Source organism: Accipiter gentilis, chromosome 3 (genome assembly GCF_929443795.1).
Source record: "Accipiter gentilis chromosome 3, bAccGen1.1, whole genome shotgun sequence".
Lineage (NCBI taxonomy): Eukaryota > Metazoa > Chordata > Aves > Accipitriformes > Accipitridae > Astur > Astur gentilis.
In genome coordinates, this window is record NC_064882.1 from 30,152,415 (window position 1) to 30,173,891 (window position 21,477).

At 37.8% G+C, this 21,477-nt stretch overlaps 2 protein-coding genes across 11 annotated transcripts in view; one reads left to right on the forward strand and one right to left on the reverse strand.

Moving 5' to 3' along the window:
- Nucleotides 1–7,807, forward strand: part of KCNIP4 (potassium voltage-gated channel interacting protein 4) — a 460,551-nt gene extending 452,744 nt beyond the window's left edge. For all 10 annotated transcript variants that reach the window (XM_049795527.1, XM_049795573.1, XM_049795536.1 and 7 more), the window contains 2 exons: nucleotides 92–154; nucleotides 6,215–7,807. In XM_049795527.1, the coding sequence (XP_049651484.1) occupies nucleotides 92–154; nucleotides 6,215–6,262 (111 nt within the window). In that variant the 3' untranslated portion in view covers nucleotides 6,263–7,807. The remainder of the gene's footprint in view (nucleotides 1–91; nucleotides 155–6,214) is intronic.
- Nucleotides 7,808–8,739: 932 nt separating this feature from the next.
- Nucleotides 8,740–20,637, reverse strand: PACRGL (parkin coregulated like). The gene is made up of 8 exons (XM_049795642.1): nucleotides 20,432–20,637; nucleotides 19,032–19,186; nucleotides 17,421–17,488; nucleotides 16,271–16,361; nucleotides 14,359–14,493; nucleotides 12,545–12,652; nucleotides 11,456–11,536; nucleotides 8,740–9,257 (listed from the first exon to the last, which is right to left on the reverse strand). The coding sequence occupies exons 2-8, from the start codon at nucleotides 19,167–19,169 to the stop codon at nucleotides 9,201–9,203; spliced, it is 678 nt and encodes a 225-aa protein (XP_049651599.1). The 5' UTR covers nucleotides 19,170–19,186; nucleotides 20,432–20,637; the 3' UTR covers nucleotides 8,740–9,200.
- Between the last annotated feature and the right edge of the window lie 840 nt (nucleotides 20,638–21,477).

The window sequence follows — 21,477 nt, forward strand, 5'->3', positions numbered from 1 at the left end:
GCTGACATATAATTGAAATGAATAATAAAAAGGACTTGTTTTACACAGGATTTCAGGAGGATAAACATACATTCTTATTCTTTCTGAACAGAAAATGGACAAAAACAAAGATGGAGTAGTTACCATAGATGAATTCATCGAGAGCTGCCAGAAAGTAAGTACCCAGTGATAAGTACGGAACCTGTATCTGTTGGCTAATGCTATCATAGTGCTACACAGGCTTCTGGAGTGGCAGTGATGGTAATCCGAATACCAGAGACAGTATTTTCCCAAGGTAGAGTATGCATGTACACCATGACACAAAACCACTAAACAATGTAAATAATTTTGTGACCTGAACCTGTAGAAAAGATGTTATATACAAACTGTCATCGCTTATTAGACAACTGTGACCACATCCCTTCTCTCTTTTTGTTTGTACTTGATAGCAAAAAGTTTCTTCACATTCAGCTACATACTTATTTCTTTTTTTCTGCCCATGCTAGGGAATGCATTCCCATTACGATTGGCATATAGTCACAACAATAATAATATCGCTTGAAAATTTATCACCTATCAGAGTGTTTCTTGAACAACGAATCATGACCTGCTGGAGGCCTTAAAAAGGGAGAGTGCAAGGAGCTTGCAAAGTGTTCGATGGCAGGAGTTAACAGCAGGCAAGTTTTCTCAAGGCAAGGGAGGGAGAACTGATTGTGATAATCAGTTGCAAGTGTTTACACTACCCAGGTGGCTGTTAATTTCCTTCAACTGCTGAAAGCAGCTTGTTGTCTCCAGAGCCAGGAATGGGAATAAACTTCTGCAGCAGGAATTACAGCCCATTTTCACTCCTCTGCCCTTCAGAAACTGGCTCGCTTTTGGACCAGAAGATGATATGAGGAAAGATAAGTTGCATTTTCAGAAATTTAAGGAACTACTGTTAATTTGTCACTTGAGAGATGCAAGAAAAAGAAACACGATAGAGTACAAAATAATGATGACAAGGCTTTGGTGTGGTAAGAGGTTGTTATGTACTGTAAAGTGTCACATTAGACCTAGTGCTAAAATAGGCTTGATTACACTATGCATACTGATGTGGCAAATAAACCCGATGCTATTTGTTACAGTGAGAAACATAAGGAGTCATAGTGGTGTTCTACTGATACCTTGTCCAGGCCAGCTCTGATTCAGATGAAACTGACACAGATCTGCAATATAGCCTGTGTGTATTGTTTATCTCCTATACCAAGAAAAGAGCAGTAGACAAGAGACAGGAGAGAACAAGACTAGCAAGATAAATGCAGTTAGTGAGTGACAGATTTTTAACCATTTGGAACAGGGAAAGCTGAATAGAAAATAGCAAAGATGCTCTAGAATTGGTGGTCTATTTTTATATGCATCTGTAGTTTTTCCTTGTGGTTGCTTTCATGAGTACAGTTACCTGGTAAGTGATTCTCTCTTTGATTTTAATCTGCTGATTTTGGGGGATGAAAGACAGACAACAGCTCTTCTAACTGCCTGTTCTGTATATCCTTAGCAATGGGTACTGGGTAGTGTCTTATCTGTCGGCAGCGCTCTATGGCTTTGACCATGGTTCTAGCTTATCGGTCTTGTTCAGTGCAAATTAAAGGCATTTGCTCTGCTAAAGCTGAGTGATCATCAGAAACAGACATGAGATTAATTTCCCAGCTGAGGTCTGCAGAGTTCTGGAAGTTAAATGACAGATTAATCTGGATATGACAGCAATTATAGTGATGGGCTGAGTGATTCATTTACGAAGAAAATTACTGCCTTCAGTAAGGAATTGCCTGCTCTCCTTTTCCAATGTGCTTCACAGTTTCTCACATCTGTTGTTAGAAGATTCCTTATTTACCTCTTCTGAATATTCAGAATACATGGGAGAGATGCTCTCTAAACTGCTATAGGACAGAGACACTGTTCTCATCATGCCACTTACCTTCACTTGCTTTTAACTTCAAAGGTGGCAATGTTTTTTGATACAGAAGGTATCTCGCTGCCTAAATTTTTGTCTCTCTACCCACTAAGACCTGTATTATTCCTCTGATCTGCAAAGTGTGTAATGCATGTTTATATCAAGAGTTGGTTTCCCAAATGAGATTTGGGTTAAGGATTCAATCCAGGACCTTCAAGAAACTTGATTCAGGGGTTAACGTGGCTTCAGCCTGTTCAGGATTACATTTTTCACAAAGGACAGTAGTGGCTGCTTCCTTTAGGAAGCTCTAGGAAAATCTTTTTTTTAATATCATAATAGGTATAAGACTGATCTAAAAAGGTAATATTCAGGTTCCTCTTTCCTCAGCATGCAGCAAGTCACATCACTCCAGGAGCAAGATGTCTCATCTTTCATGAGCATTTAACAATGCCAAAAGCAAAGTTAAATGATCTTGTGATCCCTCCTGTAGTAAATCTGCCTGTGTCTTAGACCTGCCATGCAATATTTTTATGTTTTCTGTATGTTTTGGTGTTATGGAAAAACAGTGGTTATTGTCATTGCCTTTCATTCAGTATCTCTTTTCCAAGCTGTAAAGTATTTCATTTATTCAATTTTTCCTCCTAGGGAAACCAGTCCAGACCTTTAATCACACTTGGCCCTCTCTCTAGACCACTGCTAGTTCTGCTATTACGTTTTGCTTACCAAAACCAGGATGTTCAGAACAGGGGCACGCACACCTGCTGCTCCCTAGGCTTTGACAGCTATGGTGGCTTCCTCCTTTGGCACGAAGATTGATGTTAGAGCACATCTGCTCAAAACCTTCCCGGCCCGTCTATCTAACACATGACTGTACCTCAGACTTTGGAATGGGAATGCCCATTGATGAATATGGCAGCCAGAGCTGCATCTTGTGCACGTGAAAATATGCTAAAGGCATACAGAGGATGTGCTTGCCAGTTCTAGCTCAAGCAGTGGGACTAGAATCAGAACAGTGCCAGGAGACAAGCACTACAAGAAACCCTCAACCGAACTCTAAAGCTCAGATCCCATCCAGTCTGAATCTTAAAATGGACTGGAAGCCTGTTCTGCCAGGGAAAGGCTGCAGGAGCCTTTTATTTGAATAGGATCTCGGGCAAGAGTTGCCAGCCTCTGAGAACTGCCATTCCTCTGTTTTGAGTTGGAAGCCAAACTAGTGGGTCTTAGAAACACCTTTCACTGGTGTTTTGTAAGTAAGGAAAGCGTGGCATACTTACTTTAAGAGTAAGAAGGAACACAGCAGAGCATACTTGAATAGAGAGACTCCACTTCAGGTCCCTGGGATGGGTTCCTGAGATTTTTTTGTAGCATCAAGAACCTCTGCTGTGTTTTTAAACACTCATTATATACATGTGGGCCTTTTTAAAATCACCTCTCTGTGATGATTAGTGGTTTGGCACACCTATCAATGCAGTAGCACTGTACAGCCTGAGGTATACAGCAAGTTCAAGACTCTTAATTCATGGTCCCAATGCAAAGAATGGCCTGTCCATTCACTAAGTGTTAAACAGTTATGCAGGGAACTACAGAGCATCCAGGCTTTGAGTGTGATCTTCTCTGGTCACTGGGTATAAGGACCTATCTTTGCCCATGTTTAAGTGAGGACAGCAAAGGTGTTTCCCCTCATCCTCCCTCTGTCTGGGAGAGGGAATGTGTATGACCTGATTTCCCTGCCCTCCTACCCCACATACCCATGTGCTCGAATGCCAGTCTGTCATCCAGACTCCAGGATTCTCCCTGCTCCCACAGGACTATCCTGCCCTAGGTATGTGGACTGAGTCCCAGAAAGCAGCTGCTCTCTGTCCTGCTTTGTAGAAGTTACCAAGTCTTGGGAAACAGTAGTGTGGCTAACTCAAGGGCTAGGTGCTAGCCAGTTCCTCACCTGCTTCCTCACCACCTCCTTGCACTGCTTGGTGCTGGTGGAAAATGGTCTGACTTGGGCACTGCTTCCTATCTACACCAGCACCATGAAGAGGTGCTACCACCAACAGAGGCAAAGGACTAAGGCATGCATGGTGCATAGGTGAATGTCAGGATGAAGGCCCTAAAGGTCCTTCTGATAATGATAAAAAGGCTTCTGGGATGGATAGATATTTTCTGGAGGAGTAACCCAGAGCCAGAGCACAGTGCTGATGATCTGGGCTAGCCTGAAAACCACAAAGGAGCCACCTCAAACTTCAGTAAGAAAAAGGTCAAAGTGGGCTTGAAGTTAGGTCAGATCTGGCAAAGGTTGTTCATCCATATTTTGTGCTCCGTATAGGCTGTGCTTCGTATGCACTAACACCTCCTACTGTCTTGAGTAGGGAATCATTAACCAACTCTATCTTGAAAAATCGTTTAGGAAAATGTACCGAAAAGAGGCAAATGAGAAAGACACACTTGCCAAAGAATTCTAAGGCAAGCAGCTGGTTTTTACTTTCTTTTTTTGAAGATGGAAGAAAAAAAAGCAAGCTACTAAAAGTCACCATGTTCCAAATATTATGACAAGCCTATGTTTTCTGTGAAGACTCTTCCCATTTGACTGACTAAAGGAGGGGCATTGGAAGTCTTCTGTGTAGAAACAGCGAACTTCAGAAATATGGAGCTGATTTTAGAAAACTACTAGTTTCATTAGTGATGATATATTTATTATAAAATTCATACAAGTGTCAAAACACTTTCTAAATTAAGAGCATGTTGTTTGCTTTGCACATTTGCTGAGCTGAGTTGCCAATGTATATTCAAAAACATTTGTAAATAATTAAATGACAAATGATTCCAGTTAAAACAAACTTTAACCTTGCATTAATCTGTGATCTTCTATTGCTGTTTCAAAACAATGCAGTGGTAAAAAGCTAGTTTATTTTAATTTCCAGTAATTTAATATAGTAAATTTCCTAAACAAACTTTTAAACATTAATCTACATAACTTTTTTGAAATTAAATATCACTGCTTTCATAAGTTAGTTTATCAGGATAAAATAGTGCGCAGATCACTTTTTACAGCAACATCACTTGAGATGACGTATGGAATCAGAGACAAAAAACCCCACTTGTGTGTGTTTCATAACATAAATTAAGAAAGTTACTCAGACTTGTCATTTTCTACAAAGCAAATCACCCAGTAGTCTGAACAATGAATAATTTAACTGGAAATTGATACTGAATATGTGTTATTGGAATATTAATGTACAGAAGGCCTACATACCTATCAGTAGTGGAGAATACTATGAGATAACCTTTCTAAGAAGTGGTGGTTTTATGCACCTCTTTCATGAAGCTTCCTAAAATATTCTATCAAATTCAGTCATTTTATTCACTAGAATTAAAGATGGCTAGATTATCTCTCAAGAAAGTACTAAAGGATGTGCCTTCAGATTAAAAAAGAGGATCATTACAGTGGAGACCAGGAAATGCTCAATGAGCATGTAATATACTCTTGTATTTTATATATATTGTATTGTGCAAGCAATTTTTGATCCAGAAGTGCCACCAAATATAGACCACTACAAGTAAACTCTTTCTTCAATACACTGAAAGGTAAATTTTACAAAAAAATTTTTTGTTCCTGACTGCTGTGCTGAGAGTTATTTACTGATAAAAACTGGAATATGGAGTGATGCATCAGTAAAGATTACGCCAAACTTAGAAGTTGAAGGCTTTGTTACCTACCTAATGCAAACCAATCAGAAAGCAGAAGTAGCACTGGAAAGCAGTCAACATTTTTCAGTGTGAACACACAGAAAATCTGAGTGGAGGAGTCAGAGTGTTGTAGTGATATTTGCAGAACCAACAGACTCTTCGGTTCATGCGAAGATGCACACAAATCTGTTTTGAGTCACCCCTAGTTATGCCAAAGGATGCCCTAGAATTGCAAAAAAGCTGCTGTGTATGATACACAGGACTAGCAATTTCACATACAGATTCAAACTTCAGATACAACAACTATTCCTTGAGTATTTATTGTCTACATGTATTTTGTTATACTGAATATAAACTTATAAACTCCAAAATATTGCAGATTTAATTTTCTTAACATGCTACTATATTCTTGACAGAATAGTTTTGATTTAATTAATATATACAAAAACCTATTTCAGCATAGATCCATTAACAGCCTTTTTCTGCTAACAATTTCTCCTAACAAGCTGAAAAACAATGTTGTCATTAACTAAAATAGTTAGTTCTACCCAGTTTCACTATAGATATTGGCCAGCTATATTTGTAATGGTGTATGATTTTTGTTTTTTTTTGTTGTGTTTTTTACAGGATGAGAATATAATGCGATCCATGCAGCTCTTTGAAAATGTGATTTAATGAAGACATTAGGTCTACAACTAATGAACACATACAAGCTATTCTGCAACTTTATCTAAAAGATGCATTTCCCACTTTATCATAAATAAAATTACTCAGCTTTACACTGAGACATGTATTATGCAAATAATTTTTTATTATAAACTTTTCCCAACAAAAAAAGTTTCTAAATTACATAATTTAGCACTTCAAAAGTGGCTACTTGGTTAACAAGATTGTTCTGAAAAGTTAGGTTTTTACTCCAAACCCAAAGTAAGACCTGACATTATGCAGCTTTATTATCATTCCAACCCCTAGATAAAAATAGATACTATCATAAGGAGATTAAATACTCTTAGTTTTGCTACTCATTTGTACTGGATTAAGCTCCAGGTGTTCAAGTGTATTTCTTAAATCTTAGCTTCTAATTTATACAGAGGCATTACCATGTATTTTCTTTTCACATTTGTACAGTGTAGTCCTAATTTTTTGAGTAATACTTTGAGTTAAAGTGCTGTAATCAATGTGCAAAGCACATCTTGCTGTAATTGCCTTCCACCTTTGACTTGCTTTTCTCTTCAAAAAATCCCCAAACCTAACAAAATAGATAACTTGAGAGGAAGAACTGTTGTAGAACAAAAAAAGAATTGCTTATAGGTAGATTTACTCCCTAACAAATATGAGTAAGCTTCTATCAATCACACTTATCTAGTAAATCTGCTTTTAATGTATCATGACATGAATATCAGGAGTCCTGCATACTGTATTTCTAATTCTTCTTGGATGTGTCTGCAAAGTTCTGTACTTAAAATTAAGGATCTTCTGACTTTCAGTTTTTCATGAAGATACCTTAACTGGATCCTAACACTGTTTTCATGAGTGTCTTTCTGCCTTTAATAAAGAAAAAGGCATGAACTTGTTTTGAAACTTCCATCCCACCTCAGTGATCACAATTAATATCACTATGTAGTAACATCTACTAATAGTGACTGCTAGACAGGTTAACATCTTTCAGCTTTTTGTAATATCTTTAATTATGAGACGGAATCAGGAAAAAAATAGAAACTTCAGCTATATAGTATCATCTATATATGAGATATGCATTACTTTTTTTTAGGATCATTTCTTCATTAAGATTGGAGCGACATTAATTCTGAACCTAGAAGGATTTTTCTAAAAAAGTATGTACCTACAATATAATACTGCCCCCCCCCCCCCCCCACCCCCCATCCATGTAATTTTTAAGGTATATTGTCCACGGAGTTTATGCCAATACTTCAAACTAGGTGAAATGCTCTCAGAGTTAGGCCAATCTTCATTGTGACATTGCTGCCGAAATTGAGAAAGGGGATTAATGAAGTAGAAAGTATGTTGCAAGCATTCATTTGCAAAAATAAATCAGGTATCTATTCTGGTGTAGAGATGGGATGTTAGAAGCATGTTGAAGGCTGCTCTGCTATCACCAGTGTAGGATAAGAGTAGTACAATACATGTACACCTGAAATCTGCTGTAGCGTGTTTGTGTAAACTAAATGTGCACATTTTGTAAAAAATAAAAAATAAAAATAAAGTAAACATGAAGAAAAACAAGGAGCATTATTGATTTTTTTTTTTTGTTAAACAAATACTTGTATTTCTTCAAGTTAAACATTTTTGCCAACAAAATTGTGGGGTTTTAAAAAGCTTAAATACATAGATCTTGACTTAGCACAGTTCTGAAGTAAATTTAATTTAGCTAAGCAGTGGTAATTTTCAAACAATTCTAAAATTGCTTTCACATGACAGACTCTTTTAATACCGTATGCAACAGCATCTTCTGATGACAAAAAACCCCATCCCTTCCAACAACTTTAAATTCCAGAATTGAATTTTCCTCTGGGGAAAATGTTCTATGGCAAATTTTGTTACTTCAGTCAGCTCTCCCTCAGAGTAACTCAAATACCCATAACAACATGAACCCTGAACAGTATTTATTACAAGACCTGTTAGGGATTATTTTGCAATGACATTCAAGTAAGTTCATGGAGAAATGCTGTACCCTACAAGCTGGCTTCTGCAATCTTTTTATTGTCATTAACTCGTATTTTTTTCATAGCGTCTGTGTTCAGATGTTTATTAACTTTCCTGGAGCTGAATTCACAAGCTAGTCCCAAGCATATCTGTGGCATTACAGAACTCAGTGCAAAGGGAGCATGGTGTAAATACTCCAAAGTTGCCTCTTCCACCTAGCTTACATTCAGTAGGACCAAAGCTAACTGGAACTAATTAGTTGAGCAAAACCTTGGCTGTGGCTCTGTGGAGCAACCTGATGCCTCTGCACTGTATTCTCCAGAGCCTCTCCAGCTTCTCAAAACAATGTGCTGAGAATGGACTGAGCAAGTTCAGTTTTGCACCACATGCCACCTGTTTAGTGCGTTCAGCTTCATACCTTTAAAAACTGACTGTCAAGAAGTCTAGATGAGTTCTCATAGTTCTACGTCTAACCCACTAGGACCCATCTGTGCCTATGGCACAAAATAAGTTATGTGTTTCAAAAGCAGGTATACATATGTAATTTAACACCAAATTAGTTACTATTTAAGTAATTACAGCCAAATTATTTTGCATCACATAAATGTACAAAACACATTAAGCACTGCAGATATATTAAAGAAAATTGTAATTTACAACAACATAAGAATCAATATTTACTCTGCTTTTGAAATAATAGCCAGTTAGTCAATGTCATTGTAAGCACAATGCATATGGAAATAGCAGCCAAAACAGAGAGAATTATTTTAAATAGTCTTCCATAATTACATATTCACAAACTGATAGGACTTTCCCCACTCTCCATCATACTGAATAATTGTGATTATTTTAAGAGAATATATCATACCCCACATAAGTGTCAGTGATGTTCACAGGCAGTTTCTTTCCAAACTTCACCTTACAGTACAAATCACTAGAGTTTTCTTGTTCAAGAAGAGATAGAACAATAGGTTGGAATTTTAGATTTGATGATAGCCACAGTTGCCTGTTGATGAAAATAAAACAAATTTAAACAAAATAAGGAGGACTAGCACTACATATGAGAATATTCATATAGTCTCTATAGATTGTATAATTCACAACTTTTACGTAGTTATCGTTGTTATTATCAAAAAGTAGAAAACTAAAAAGTTAGTATTTGCTGAGAAATTTACTGTCAAAAGGGCTGAAGATAACGAACTGAAAAAATGGAGCATTGTGATAACTAATGCTGGAGAGTAAACATCCAAGAGACGAGATATGTAAACTATAACTAAAACCTAAAACTAAGTGTAAATGTAGACATGAAATAATAAGGATTTTTAAATAGAGGAGTGATATTCTGGAAGGGACTTCCAATAAAAGTAAGACTCATATACATTATAACTCATTTAGAATAGAAACTTGATTAAATTCATTAGTTGGATTATATAATATTGCTTGTAATAACAATTTAGGAGTTTGTTTCCAGTTTTCTGCTTTATCTTATTACAGTATTTTTAAAAGACACACAGAAAGACCTCCTCACAAAACTGGTAAGACTACAAGAAATCAGGGCACAGATAGAAGAATTAGAGGTTAATGATTCACTGGATTAGTTACATTATCTAGACTGAAATTTTCAGAACATCAAGTAAGAGATGAGAAGTAATTTTCCTTCTCTTGTCTTGCTACATATAAATAAAAAACTCTCATGCTTCTTTATTTGTCATGATGTTTTTCAAGTCTGTACTACAAACACTGCTACTGCCCTTAAATGAATATGAGCGACACACAAAAAAAATGAAGTGGCGTCTACTGATTACTTGGGTGCCTACTGATTAAGGCACACAAGTTCAGAACTGGTAGACCTATATTTATGGGCCCTACTTTTTAGGTTATTCCTATTCTTTACCAATGACCATTTAATATGACACATGCAAGTGTTCATAGGGTCAAGAAAGCAAACATTTTCTCTTCTAGATGAATATCCAAGCCAATACTCTCTCATTTTTTCTTCTCTCCTCCTTTCTGCACAATGTACAACACAACAGAAAATAGCAACAGAATGTTCAGCAGAAGAATGCCATCTATTACTTAAAGCAGTTTTTGATTTATAGGAATTGCAGATCTAACCTCTGTGTTAACCAGGGTGGGCTGGAATGTGAATATCTGATTTCCTCAGTAAGCAACTTAAACAATAAGCCATTAGTGGGAATGGGCAGGCATCATCAATAACAGCAAAAAAGTATCTTTTAGCAAGGGTAAATCCTGTTGAGAAAAGTATTTAGGCTCAGAAAAAGGAACACAAAGCCTGCATCCCAGGCATATTGAAGCAAGACAAATATTCAGCCCGAGTCAGGTGTCAATACTCCAGAAGAGGCCAGAAGCTATTTACTAGTTGATACATGGTGAATTCCTGGATCACTCTTCACAGGCATCTAGCCTACCCTATGGTTTGCACAAGAAGCTCAGAAGCTTTACTCAGCATAAGCATCTGCTTTCCCTGCAACGTCTAACTTGAAGTAAGGACTTATGTTAGGCATCCTGGATCCTACCCCACGCAAGTAACCCATCTGTCACACCAGTTCAAACCCTGGAAAAAAAATTTAGACTTTCTACAGAAATGGAGAATTTCCAAGAACGGCAAGTATCTCATTTAACCACTAAGTCTGCATAAGCTTCCTACCAAGGACAATAAAATGTTCCAAGCAAATATCAAGGGCAGGGATCCACAAGGATGCACACTTGCTCCCCAAAAGGAGTTCTCCTGAACAGGGCTTGGTGTGCTGTGTTGTAAGAGTACATCCATGCAGCTGCTTATGTAGGTATGGATCCCTTGCAATATTTTACTTGAGACATACTCCTGTATTTCCTGCTCAGAGATTAAAACAATAGAGAATACAAATGAAAAGTGGGAGATAAAAAAATGGGAGACAACAAGACCTAACTGGCAGAATATGGATTACCCAGAGTAGATTTAATGTCATATCTATTACCACTCAATACATCAAACAGACTAAACCAACTATTTTACTATGGACTGGAAGACAATTCTGCTGATTGCCACAGTGCAAAATCCTATATTTTATGCAATATGAATTGTTATGAAACATAAACAGTTTTCACAATGGGGTTCTTAATCTGAAAGCCAGAGATGGAAGTTGTTTTGGCAAAGTTGCAGTCAAATGTGCAGATTACAGAATAATCATCTAATCAACTCACCTTTCCACCATATTGTTCCAACTTTTGTAAAGCAACGGTAATTTTTTCTCTAAATTTCTTGTCCATTAATCTCCTTGAAAGCTATTGGAGAAGTAAAATAAAAAGGGTTGTTGTTGTACAATATATGCAAAGAGGCCAATATAATTCTATTTTATTAGTTTATTTGATCTTATCTTTGGAAAATTAAAGCCAAAAAGAAACATCACTTTATAGCTTGTGACTGATGTCAAAGTATGGAACTCAGTCAAGGCAAAATGAATAAAATGTTAACTGCTGAGAATTCAAAGAAAGCTCAACTGTTAGCCAAAAAAATACTTATTTTAATTTTTTTTTTGTCTTTCAGCAAACAAATTTTAAAGAGGTATCAACCTTAAAAAACAGTCATTCTTAAAGTGTTGTCCATATGAAAGGTTAACACATTTTTCACGTGCACTGAAAGAGATTTATTATAATGGAAATACTTTTAAAAAAACCTACTGCAATTTCTCTCTTCTGCATTGTATGTCTAAAAGGTCTTTTTATTTTGCTCTAAGCCTGTACTTTGGAAGCCAGCTCAACAAAACCATGAAAAGCTGGTCTAACAGAGGAAGGATGTCTACAGAAGGACTCAGTATAAAAACACTTTCCATAATCCCACTCTAAGTTTATGTAATGAATAATTCCTTGTGCCGAATTCCCATCTGAAAGAAGTGGAAACATTTGCTTATGTTAATTTATTGAAACTTTCACAGATTTTTTTAAATATTCACACTTAAAATGCAAACCTCATTTTGCAATAAACATAAACTTCCCTTCAAAACATAGCATCTCTTTCACCTCAGGCTTGAAGCTGGATCTTTTTTAAATAGTAGAGACAACACTTCCATTATTCTCCAGTTTACACTAACAACAGGTTTTGGACCTTGCTAGAACTTTGGAAGTCACCATATTATTAAAGAATGATGGACTTACACAGAGGAATATATGAAGTAATGCTTTTCATGGAACTGCTGAGTTCTCCACTGTATCTGTGTAGATATTATAGTAAACATCTCAACAGAAGTACCATAAAAATACAGATGATTTTTTACTACAGCATTCAAAACTTACATTTGTGAGTAGATGCTTGAGATGATCATTAAGAGATGGGCCAACAACAGCACTCAGTTGAACTAAAGCATCCAATCCCCTTCCAAATACTTCATCATCTGAATGGGCCTTCAGAGGGGGAAAAAAGAAAATCAGTAATACTCAGATAAATGCAAAAGCTCTCCAAAATGGCAATCTCTACACTATGATTGTATAAAGAATTTTTTAAAATTAAAACCACTGTGCAACTGCTAATTGTTATAATGTTACAAGTTTAGAAATACAAGTACAATGTGGCTGAATATTAGTATCCAGAGGTAACATTTAAAAACAGAAGTCTATTTTTAAAGTAGAAAACAAAAATATCCACAAAATGTCAGTAAAACGCTTGCATTTCTTCTGAGACAAAGAAACTAATAACTTATTATTGATGAAATAAAAAATTTGGCAGGCAAAACAAACAGTTTACTACACCAACAATTTCAGTGCTTCACAGCATATTAGAAAGAACCCTTCAAATGTGGACAAGTTGAAACTGGGAGACAACATTTTAGTTACAAATGTAATGAATTCAGGGTAATTTCTATGTAATTCATAACAATAATTGTCGTTGTTGGAGAAACACAGGAGCCAATGACTTTTTGACTCAATTAATTTAGTCCCCTGCCAACTACAGCTTTGTCATCTGCCAGCAATTATCAGGCTCTTATCTGCTTCTAGGGTGCTTTGTCATCTTTATTACCCCCATGGGAAGGTTCTTCTAAACCTGAGTTCTCTAATGGTTTAGTTATCTCACTCTTGCTTTAGCAGACAAATTGATTCAGAACAATTTTGTTCCTGTACTAATACTGACCTTTATTTAAACAGTTATTTTTGCACTCTGACGTTTGGGCCCTGAACTGTTTTGTTTTGTTTCGTCTTGTTTTTTAACTAGAAGTCATCCGCTGCTTGTGTAGTAGGTTTAACAAGACTTTATACCAAAATAGTGGAACAATAAAAATTATCAGAAGAATAGCAGTAATTTGAAGAACAGACAACAATATAATTTTTTCTAATTTTGTCTTCCAAACTAAACCAAAGATACTGATAACGCACAATTCTGATCTTCTATTACACCTCTGATCTGAGATCACAAAGAATTTTCAAACTGTCAGCCATCTGTATAAAAGCAGAACTAGAATGCAGCTAGATTAAAGGACAGCAAGTAGCTGAACCAGAAAAGTGGCCTGAATGATATGAAAAAGATCCAAAAGAGATTACCTTTGAGGCCAATACTTTTACCTCACTTTATTCTCTGAGGGAGTAAAAAAGTTAAAAACATTTTAAAAATTAAGAATATGACCTCAAACATTTTAACTGTATTCTTCCCTTTCCCTCATTGGCATATTCTGTTTTATCTTTGTAACATGTTTTGAATTTTTAAATGTAACAGATGAGTATTTATTCCCACATCTCCATTTTACTTCACCTCAATGTTTGGGGTTTTTTGCATGTTATTATGTGGATACATAAAATCACCACCAACATATATTTATTTCTGCTTATATTCAGATCTTTAATAGAACATTTCCACAGAATTTGCCCATAGCTACTGACATACAGCTATACAAGGAGTTGCCCATCTGAATTTACAGTTAAAGACATATTTAGCTAATAAAACCAAGGCAGAGTTAACATGAGAAAAAGAAACTCTTCCCACCCGCCAAGCCCCAAACCAAAAGCCCATGCAATACATTTATCACAATGTTTTCCACGTATTCCTCACCAGCACAAGAAAAAAAAGAAAAAAAAATAATCAAATCCAGTAAAATCTCTGCATGAAAACTAAGACATACCAATGCAGCCTTTAACACTGGAACCAGACGAGGCAACAAGGGAATTGCTTTTTCAGTAGCACCTTCAACCATAAGTAATTCTTTAAAACCCTCCTTTGAAACAAATGTATAGGGATGTTTTGTCTCTCTTAGACCCTGTTGCAAATGTAAAACATGTTTGCTTAATAGTGAGCCTTGTTTTAAACAGAAACACATTAAAAAAGTTCCACATAGCAGCAAGATAATGTTTAGATTTTGTTACATTAGTTGAAAACATAAAATACACTAACTCCACCATGTGGAGCCATTGAGTACAACTCTGCTCACAGAATATTCTTATTTATTTTTCTTTTGGAACATTGAATATTGAAACTCACACTATGAATACTGCCAACTCAATCAATATTTGTATTTCATTACCTTTAATCTAACTACCCAAGATAATTTTTCAACAAGACCATGAACAAGAATAGGCTATATCTGTAAATGGCTTTTGTACCCTGAAGGAAAAACAAGTAAAAATAGAAGGTGAACTATGGAAGGAAATACACCCACCACCACACCACCACACATGCCCCTCTGCAACACCAAAAACTTGTAGATGGTACAAATATGCACTTCTAGTGAAGACCTGACTGGCAGAGCTCGGAGATTAAAGCCCTACGGCTGAAGTCTTTCTTCTTTCCCTAATAGGATGTCCTGGTTTCAGCTGGGATAGAGTTAACTGCCTTCCTGGTAGCTGGTACGGTGCTATGTTTTGAGTTCAGTATGCGAAGAATGTTGATAACACACTGATGTTTTCAGTTGTTGCTCAGTAGTGTTTAGACTAAAGTCAAGGATTTTTCAGCTGCTCGTGCCCAGCCAGCGAGAAAGCTGGAGGGGCACAAGAAGTTGGCACAGGACACAGCCAGGGCACCTGACCCAAACTGGCCAACGGTGTATTCCATACCATGGGACGTCCCATCTAGTATAGGAACTGGGGAGTGGGGGCGAGGAATCGCCGCTCGGGGACTAGCTGGGTGTCAATCGGTCGGTGGGTGGTGAGCAATTGCCCTGTGCATCATTTGTACATTCCAATCCCTTTATTACTACTGTTGTCATTTTATTAGTGTTATCATTATCATTATTAGTTTCTCCTTTTCTGTTCTATTAAACTGTTCTTATCTCAACCCACGAGTTTTACTTCTTTTCCCGATTTTCTCCCCCATCCCACTGGGGGGGGGGGTGTGTGTGGAGTGAGTGAGCAGCTGCGTGGTGCTTAGTTGCTGGCTGGGGTTAAACCACGACATAGGAGCCCTAGGTTACTTTAGGAAACGACAGCTTTGTTCAATCTTAAAATAAAAAAAAAAAGCCACCTCTAAACTATGCACTTTATTCCATCTACCACACTGGATTCAACATTTATTTTGACTCCTGAAACATATTTGGTGATAAATGTCACAGATGATGCTGAGAAAACAGAAGCCTGAACATAATGTATAGTATTACTCTTTCACTTATTTACAGGATCTTATTTCCACTGTATTAGCTCAGTCTATTGAGGAGAACATTCTTACTTCAATAGGTAGGCTTTATAGACAAAAAGAATCAAAACAATTTTGTTTACAAAAGAACCTGCAAAGCCACAAATGGATTAACTATTTCATTTGACAGTTTGGAATCTGAGGTGCAGTCTCGTATTTGGCCAGTATATCAAAGATTAAATAGCTCTACCTAGCTCTCCCAGAATGCTCTAACTACAGAACTAAAGTAGTACTAAAGAACTACAAATGGCAATGTTCTTGACCATCTTCATTCTTACAAGACCCTCACAAATGTTTTTTTCATATTTCCCTAGTAGGTGAATCTAAGTTAGCCAGCTTAGCTTGTTACAAAATACCATTTGCAATTAGGAAATCCTGTATTCTTAACTTTGCAAGAAAATTGAGTTTACCTCTGCCAATGTTACAAGAAGAGGATCAAAGGGAACAGTTTCAGGAAGGCACTCCCATTGCAGTCTGTGCTTTACTGAGCCATGCACTAACCTACATAAAGAATAAAGTTTTAATAAATTAATATATAATAATACATAATTTATTGCTAACACTATTAACTTTAAATATATCACCAATTGGTTTGCAATATTACTATGATATTATATACACAATCTCAATACATACCGCTCTCCTTAGTGAAATGTCTAATGGTATTTAACAGTGCAATTATTATAATTCCCAAATATGGTAGTTTTCAAAATTCTGCTCCCAATCACATAGAAATCAGAAAATAAAAGTTATAAAAATTGTAGACGCCTCTCATACCAACACAGAAGATGCTCCCTTTGCAAAGTTACTTATTTTGATAAATATCAAGAAACATTTTCCTCAAATAACAATTGGTAAGGGAAATCAGTTGAAACTGAATATTGGAATTCATCAGTTACTCCTAAGATATAAATAAAGGCCATGTATTAATGATTATTTTATACATGTATATACATGTATAATGATTATTTAAATTTGTGCTAAGTAATTCTGCATTCAACTTGACAAAATACTAAAATGCTTATTATCTAGACAAATATATAACAGACAAATGTAACTTAAAATACCACAAATTATTACTTACAAGTAGTTTTGATAATATCTGATATTGCTGACAACTACAGAATTGGAATATTCAAGAAAATGTTGCCATACTACTTACATCAGACAGAAAAAGACTGCAAGATGTCTACTTACTACAATGGCACTAATTTTATTATCTTTGTCCCTTATTAGTGGGGAGGAGTAAACACCATTACCTGAAGAAATCAACTTCTTTCATGAAAGAGATTTAGCAAACCAAATCTGAAAATATCTAACTATTCTTTAAAAATGCAGCTTCAGTATTAGCATAAAAAAAGAACCAAAATAAGACAATTTCAAAGACATGTAGAATTGCTTTCCGCTTTGAAAAGAGTTAAGTATCAGAAATCTTTTCAGAAATGAATGGAATCAAACAGCCTAACCAAAGGATCAGACAGGAATAAACGTATTTCATTCTGTGTAATTCTACCTAACCATAATATATATTTAGTAAAAAAATAAACAAAACCAACACACCTGCATGGAATGCCACCTTTAGCGTATATAGCAGCAAATGCAGAAGGTGGTCGAGAATAAGCACCAAACTGTGAGGACAGAAAAAACCCAAAACATTAATTATTCATAACAGTAATGTTTGATAACTATTATGAATATGTTAAAACTGCAGGTTACCAAAAAAGGAACTCAGTCATATGACTCTAAAACTAATCAAAAAAAGAACTGCAGCTATGGGGTGAAAAACATGTATTTGGTACGTTTATCAGAAAACTACTTTTCGGAACTGTCTGACTCGGAAGTTGTGAAAATTAATAAATAATGTAGAATCAATGCTCTCCTGATGGAATACCCTAATCTTTCTATTTCCTCATGCAAATCTTTACACTGAAGTCTTATGGGTTCTCTCCTCAACAGATTAAGGACCTCTCACTTTCTTGATGCTCTTATTGTTGTTTTACTAGTAACACGCAGAAGGACGATTTACTCCAATTCCATCTTGATCAGAGTACAGACAAAAGTACAAGTTGGCAAGATGTGGGAGAAACACCGGATGTTGGGCAAATGGTATGAGGGCACTGGAAATCAGCAGGGAGGTTCATAGTGAGTGAGAATCTAGGAAGGACTCACTGGAGAAGGAAACTAGGAGCTTCACGGGAGGAAAGCCTGCACAAAGTTGGTTTTTATCATATACATGCTTCTTACACATACGAACTATGATATTATTTATTAGCATGACCATTCAATAATACTTCCCAGATTAAACATCTTATCACAAAGCATATAGCAGGAAATACCATGAAATCTTAATTTTTACCTTTTGAATGTTTGACCCTAGATTAATATTGTTAAAATTGTGTGCATGATTTGATGACTTCTTGGCTTAATTAAGTCATTGTAGTACTTGCAAAAAGGTTTCAAGAAAAAAATGCCCACATGAAAATTTTCAGCCTTTGTACCTCACCAAAGTACTCCCGCATTTAATTCGTTTTCCAAAAAGGCTGTGACATTACTAATTGTTTGGCTGATAAGGCCAGTGGTGAGCTATAATTCACCCACCCAAAGCTAGTTCTCCAGGCACAGGACTTCCATGAAACAACTCCTTTCATCAGTCTTCTCCTGAGAGCCCAAATTCTTCCCAAAGTATTACATATTTACAGTACTTGGGAGTTTCAAGTAATGCTCACTAGCAATTAATCTGCTAGATTTTATGAGGTCTTGATGATCTTCAAGATGCTACCTGATTCTTGGTTTCATTGCATAACTGAGATCAGTTCTTCTAAAGCAGCAGGTGCCAAAATTTATAACTGTACAACCCCTCCCCCCCCCCACCTCTTCTTAACTCTTCACTCTAGATCTCTTTTTAGGGCAAAAGTACATAGAAAATTAAAAAAGTTACCATCAAAGCCACAATTGTACCAAACCCCCTTTTTTAGAAAAGCAATGAACATGTTACGCCTCAGGCATTTGAGCTTAGAAATTAGGGAATGTATGATTAATAACAAAAGTTTAAATTTACAAAACAGGACAAGAAGAAGCATGCCCTGCATGTATTTCATAAAGTAAGGAAATTTCTTCCAATAAGAGACCTGTTTTAAAGAAAAAAACAGAAAACCCACTACCTATACATACCGGATCAATAGTTTTAGGATTCAGCTTGTCACTAGGCTTTGGCTGTGGTTTAATTGCAGCTTCTGGAGAACATGACAGAGAAGATGTCTTGCTTTTCTGTACTGCAGTCTTTGGTTTTATTTGGATGCCTGATGACATTTTTAGAACATTGCTTCCTAGAATAGAAAAAGATTAAAAACATAAAATAATTTTCATTCCTATATGACAGAATATCAAGGGTTAGAACCCCCAGGTCCAAAGACTGATGTGAACAATCAATCAAGAAAATCTGCGTAAGTGTACCAGAAAAGAAATGCTTATTCTTATATATCCTACACAGTGCATGGGATAATTTTGACAGTCTTGTCACTCCACCTTTCAAATGCACACATTTCCTAATCCTGCACTGCTCCCCTTTACTTCTGTACTTTGAGACCCTGAGCAAAAGTGAAATTAGCTCCAGTCTGCCTCTAGGGTAGCCTACAAAAATCTGAGCAGCATTACAGTGCCCAGATTTCACTATGGGCTGCTCTGCTGAGCACTGTAACTTGGGAACTATTCTGTTTGTAAAATGCAAATCATTAAAACCAGAAGTAATTGGAAGCCCTAAAAGACAAACAATAACATAGAAAGTAAATTTACTGATTTTGTAAGTGCCAGCTTATTATCACAAAACTCTAATCACATTAGTTATAAACCACATTTTTAACTACCAGAAAAATAAGAATCAAAATGGTTTTATACTATAAAAACACCAGGTAAGTTCTTGACATTAGCATTATATAGCACAAAATAGTGCTATCAGTGTCAACCTTTGAAATGTACAATTGCTCATAATGCAAACAGTCATCTTGCTAACGCAAATGTAACAACATAAATATTTTTCTCGGAAAAGTATTCAGAAGTTAATGCAGATGTATTCAAATTATTTTCTTTTCCAAGAAGTAATCAAGATACAGGCCAAGGACTTTACTAAGGTTTTAACTAACAACAAAATCTAGATGCATTTTAAAAGTCACGGGCTGTACCATCAGAGAAAGTAAACAATAAAAGGTGTGACAACAGACAGGAACCATGTTAGCCCTTTGGGACAAAAGTAAAGATAGGCGTAAAGGACGGTGATAACGGTTTTGTAAAAATGCAACTGAGTAACATGCCTATGTGTTGGCAGAGAGTGGAAAAAGGCCTTTTCATAAGGAGGTCTCAGGCTTCAGAGCGAGATGAAAGTTCTTGTGTAGTCAAGAGCTGGGAGAGCCACACGCATTTGTAGAGAGATCAGACAGCAGAAGTACAGTTGTGAATCAAACAAGTGACATACAAGGTGTGGTACAGAAGTGAACCATCCTACTGGCAGATGACAGACTTCAAGCAAAGGACAGAAATCCTTAAGTAGAAATAGAAATAGCCCCTTTAAAAGACACCTTTCAAAGGAGGAAAAGTGCGGCCCGGAGTTTGGATTCTACAAGTCACTTAAGAAAGGTGGATGAAAGTAAGTAGGATTTTTAAGGCGAGGCAGCTCCCTTACCCTGGCGACTGTCGACTCCCCTGGAGTGCAGCTAGGGCAGAGAAAGAACGAGACGAGGGGCATCGAGCAGCGCCACCGCCAAGAGGCTCGAGCAGCAAAGCTCCGGCAAGTTACCACAGAGCCGCCGAACACCGCGGGCCGTCAAAAGACCCAGCGAGGCGACGAGGAGGGAGACGCGCGCCCCTCCTCGGGCCCCTCTCCCCTCCCCACGGCTCCCACTCTCTCGCGGGGAAGCCCAGCTCAAGGCGGCCAGAGAGGAGAGCGCCGGGCCGGCGGGCAGCGGTATCGCCGCTTCTTACGGGCCCCTCGGGAAGGGCGGCCGCTCAGTGCCCCGAGGGCTCCCCGCGGGGCTGCAGGAGGGGGCCCGGCGGCGACACACGGGGCCCGGCCCGGCCCGGCCCGACCCGACCCGGCGCTACACGGCCGGCCGCGCCGGCAGCTCCTCACCTGGCGGGCGGGCAGCTGCGCGCCCGGCGACGCTTCCTGCCGGTTGCCGGGGAAACTACGGGCCGCCGGGAGCCCAACCTTCTTCGGCAGGCCGAGCCCGAGGCGGCGGGGGCATGCGCGGAGGGAGGCGGGGGGGGGGGGGGGCGCGGCGCCCCTCAGCGGCGCCCCGCCGCGGTGGCCGAGCGGGCAAGATGGCTGCCCGGGCGGCCTGGGGCCGGGGGGGAGTTTCTCCTCAGCACCGTCCTGCCGTGCTGGAAGCTGAGGTGGCGGGTCCGCCGGGCCAGCTTGGCCGCTGGGAAGTGCCGGGGAGCTGAGGCACCGTCTTCAACTGATCAGAGTGCAGCGCTTACCGAAGAAAGAGCGAAAATGAGATTAAAAGGCTGATTCTTTCTCAACCTGCCATGTGTGTTTGCGATTAGAATGGAGGTGGTAAACTTTCAGGTGACGTTGCCGCTCACTTTTATCCACTTTCTTAAGGGCTTCCCGGGGAAAACA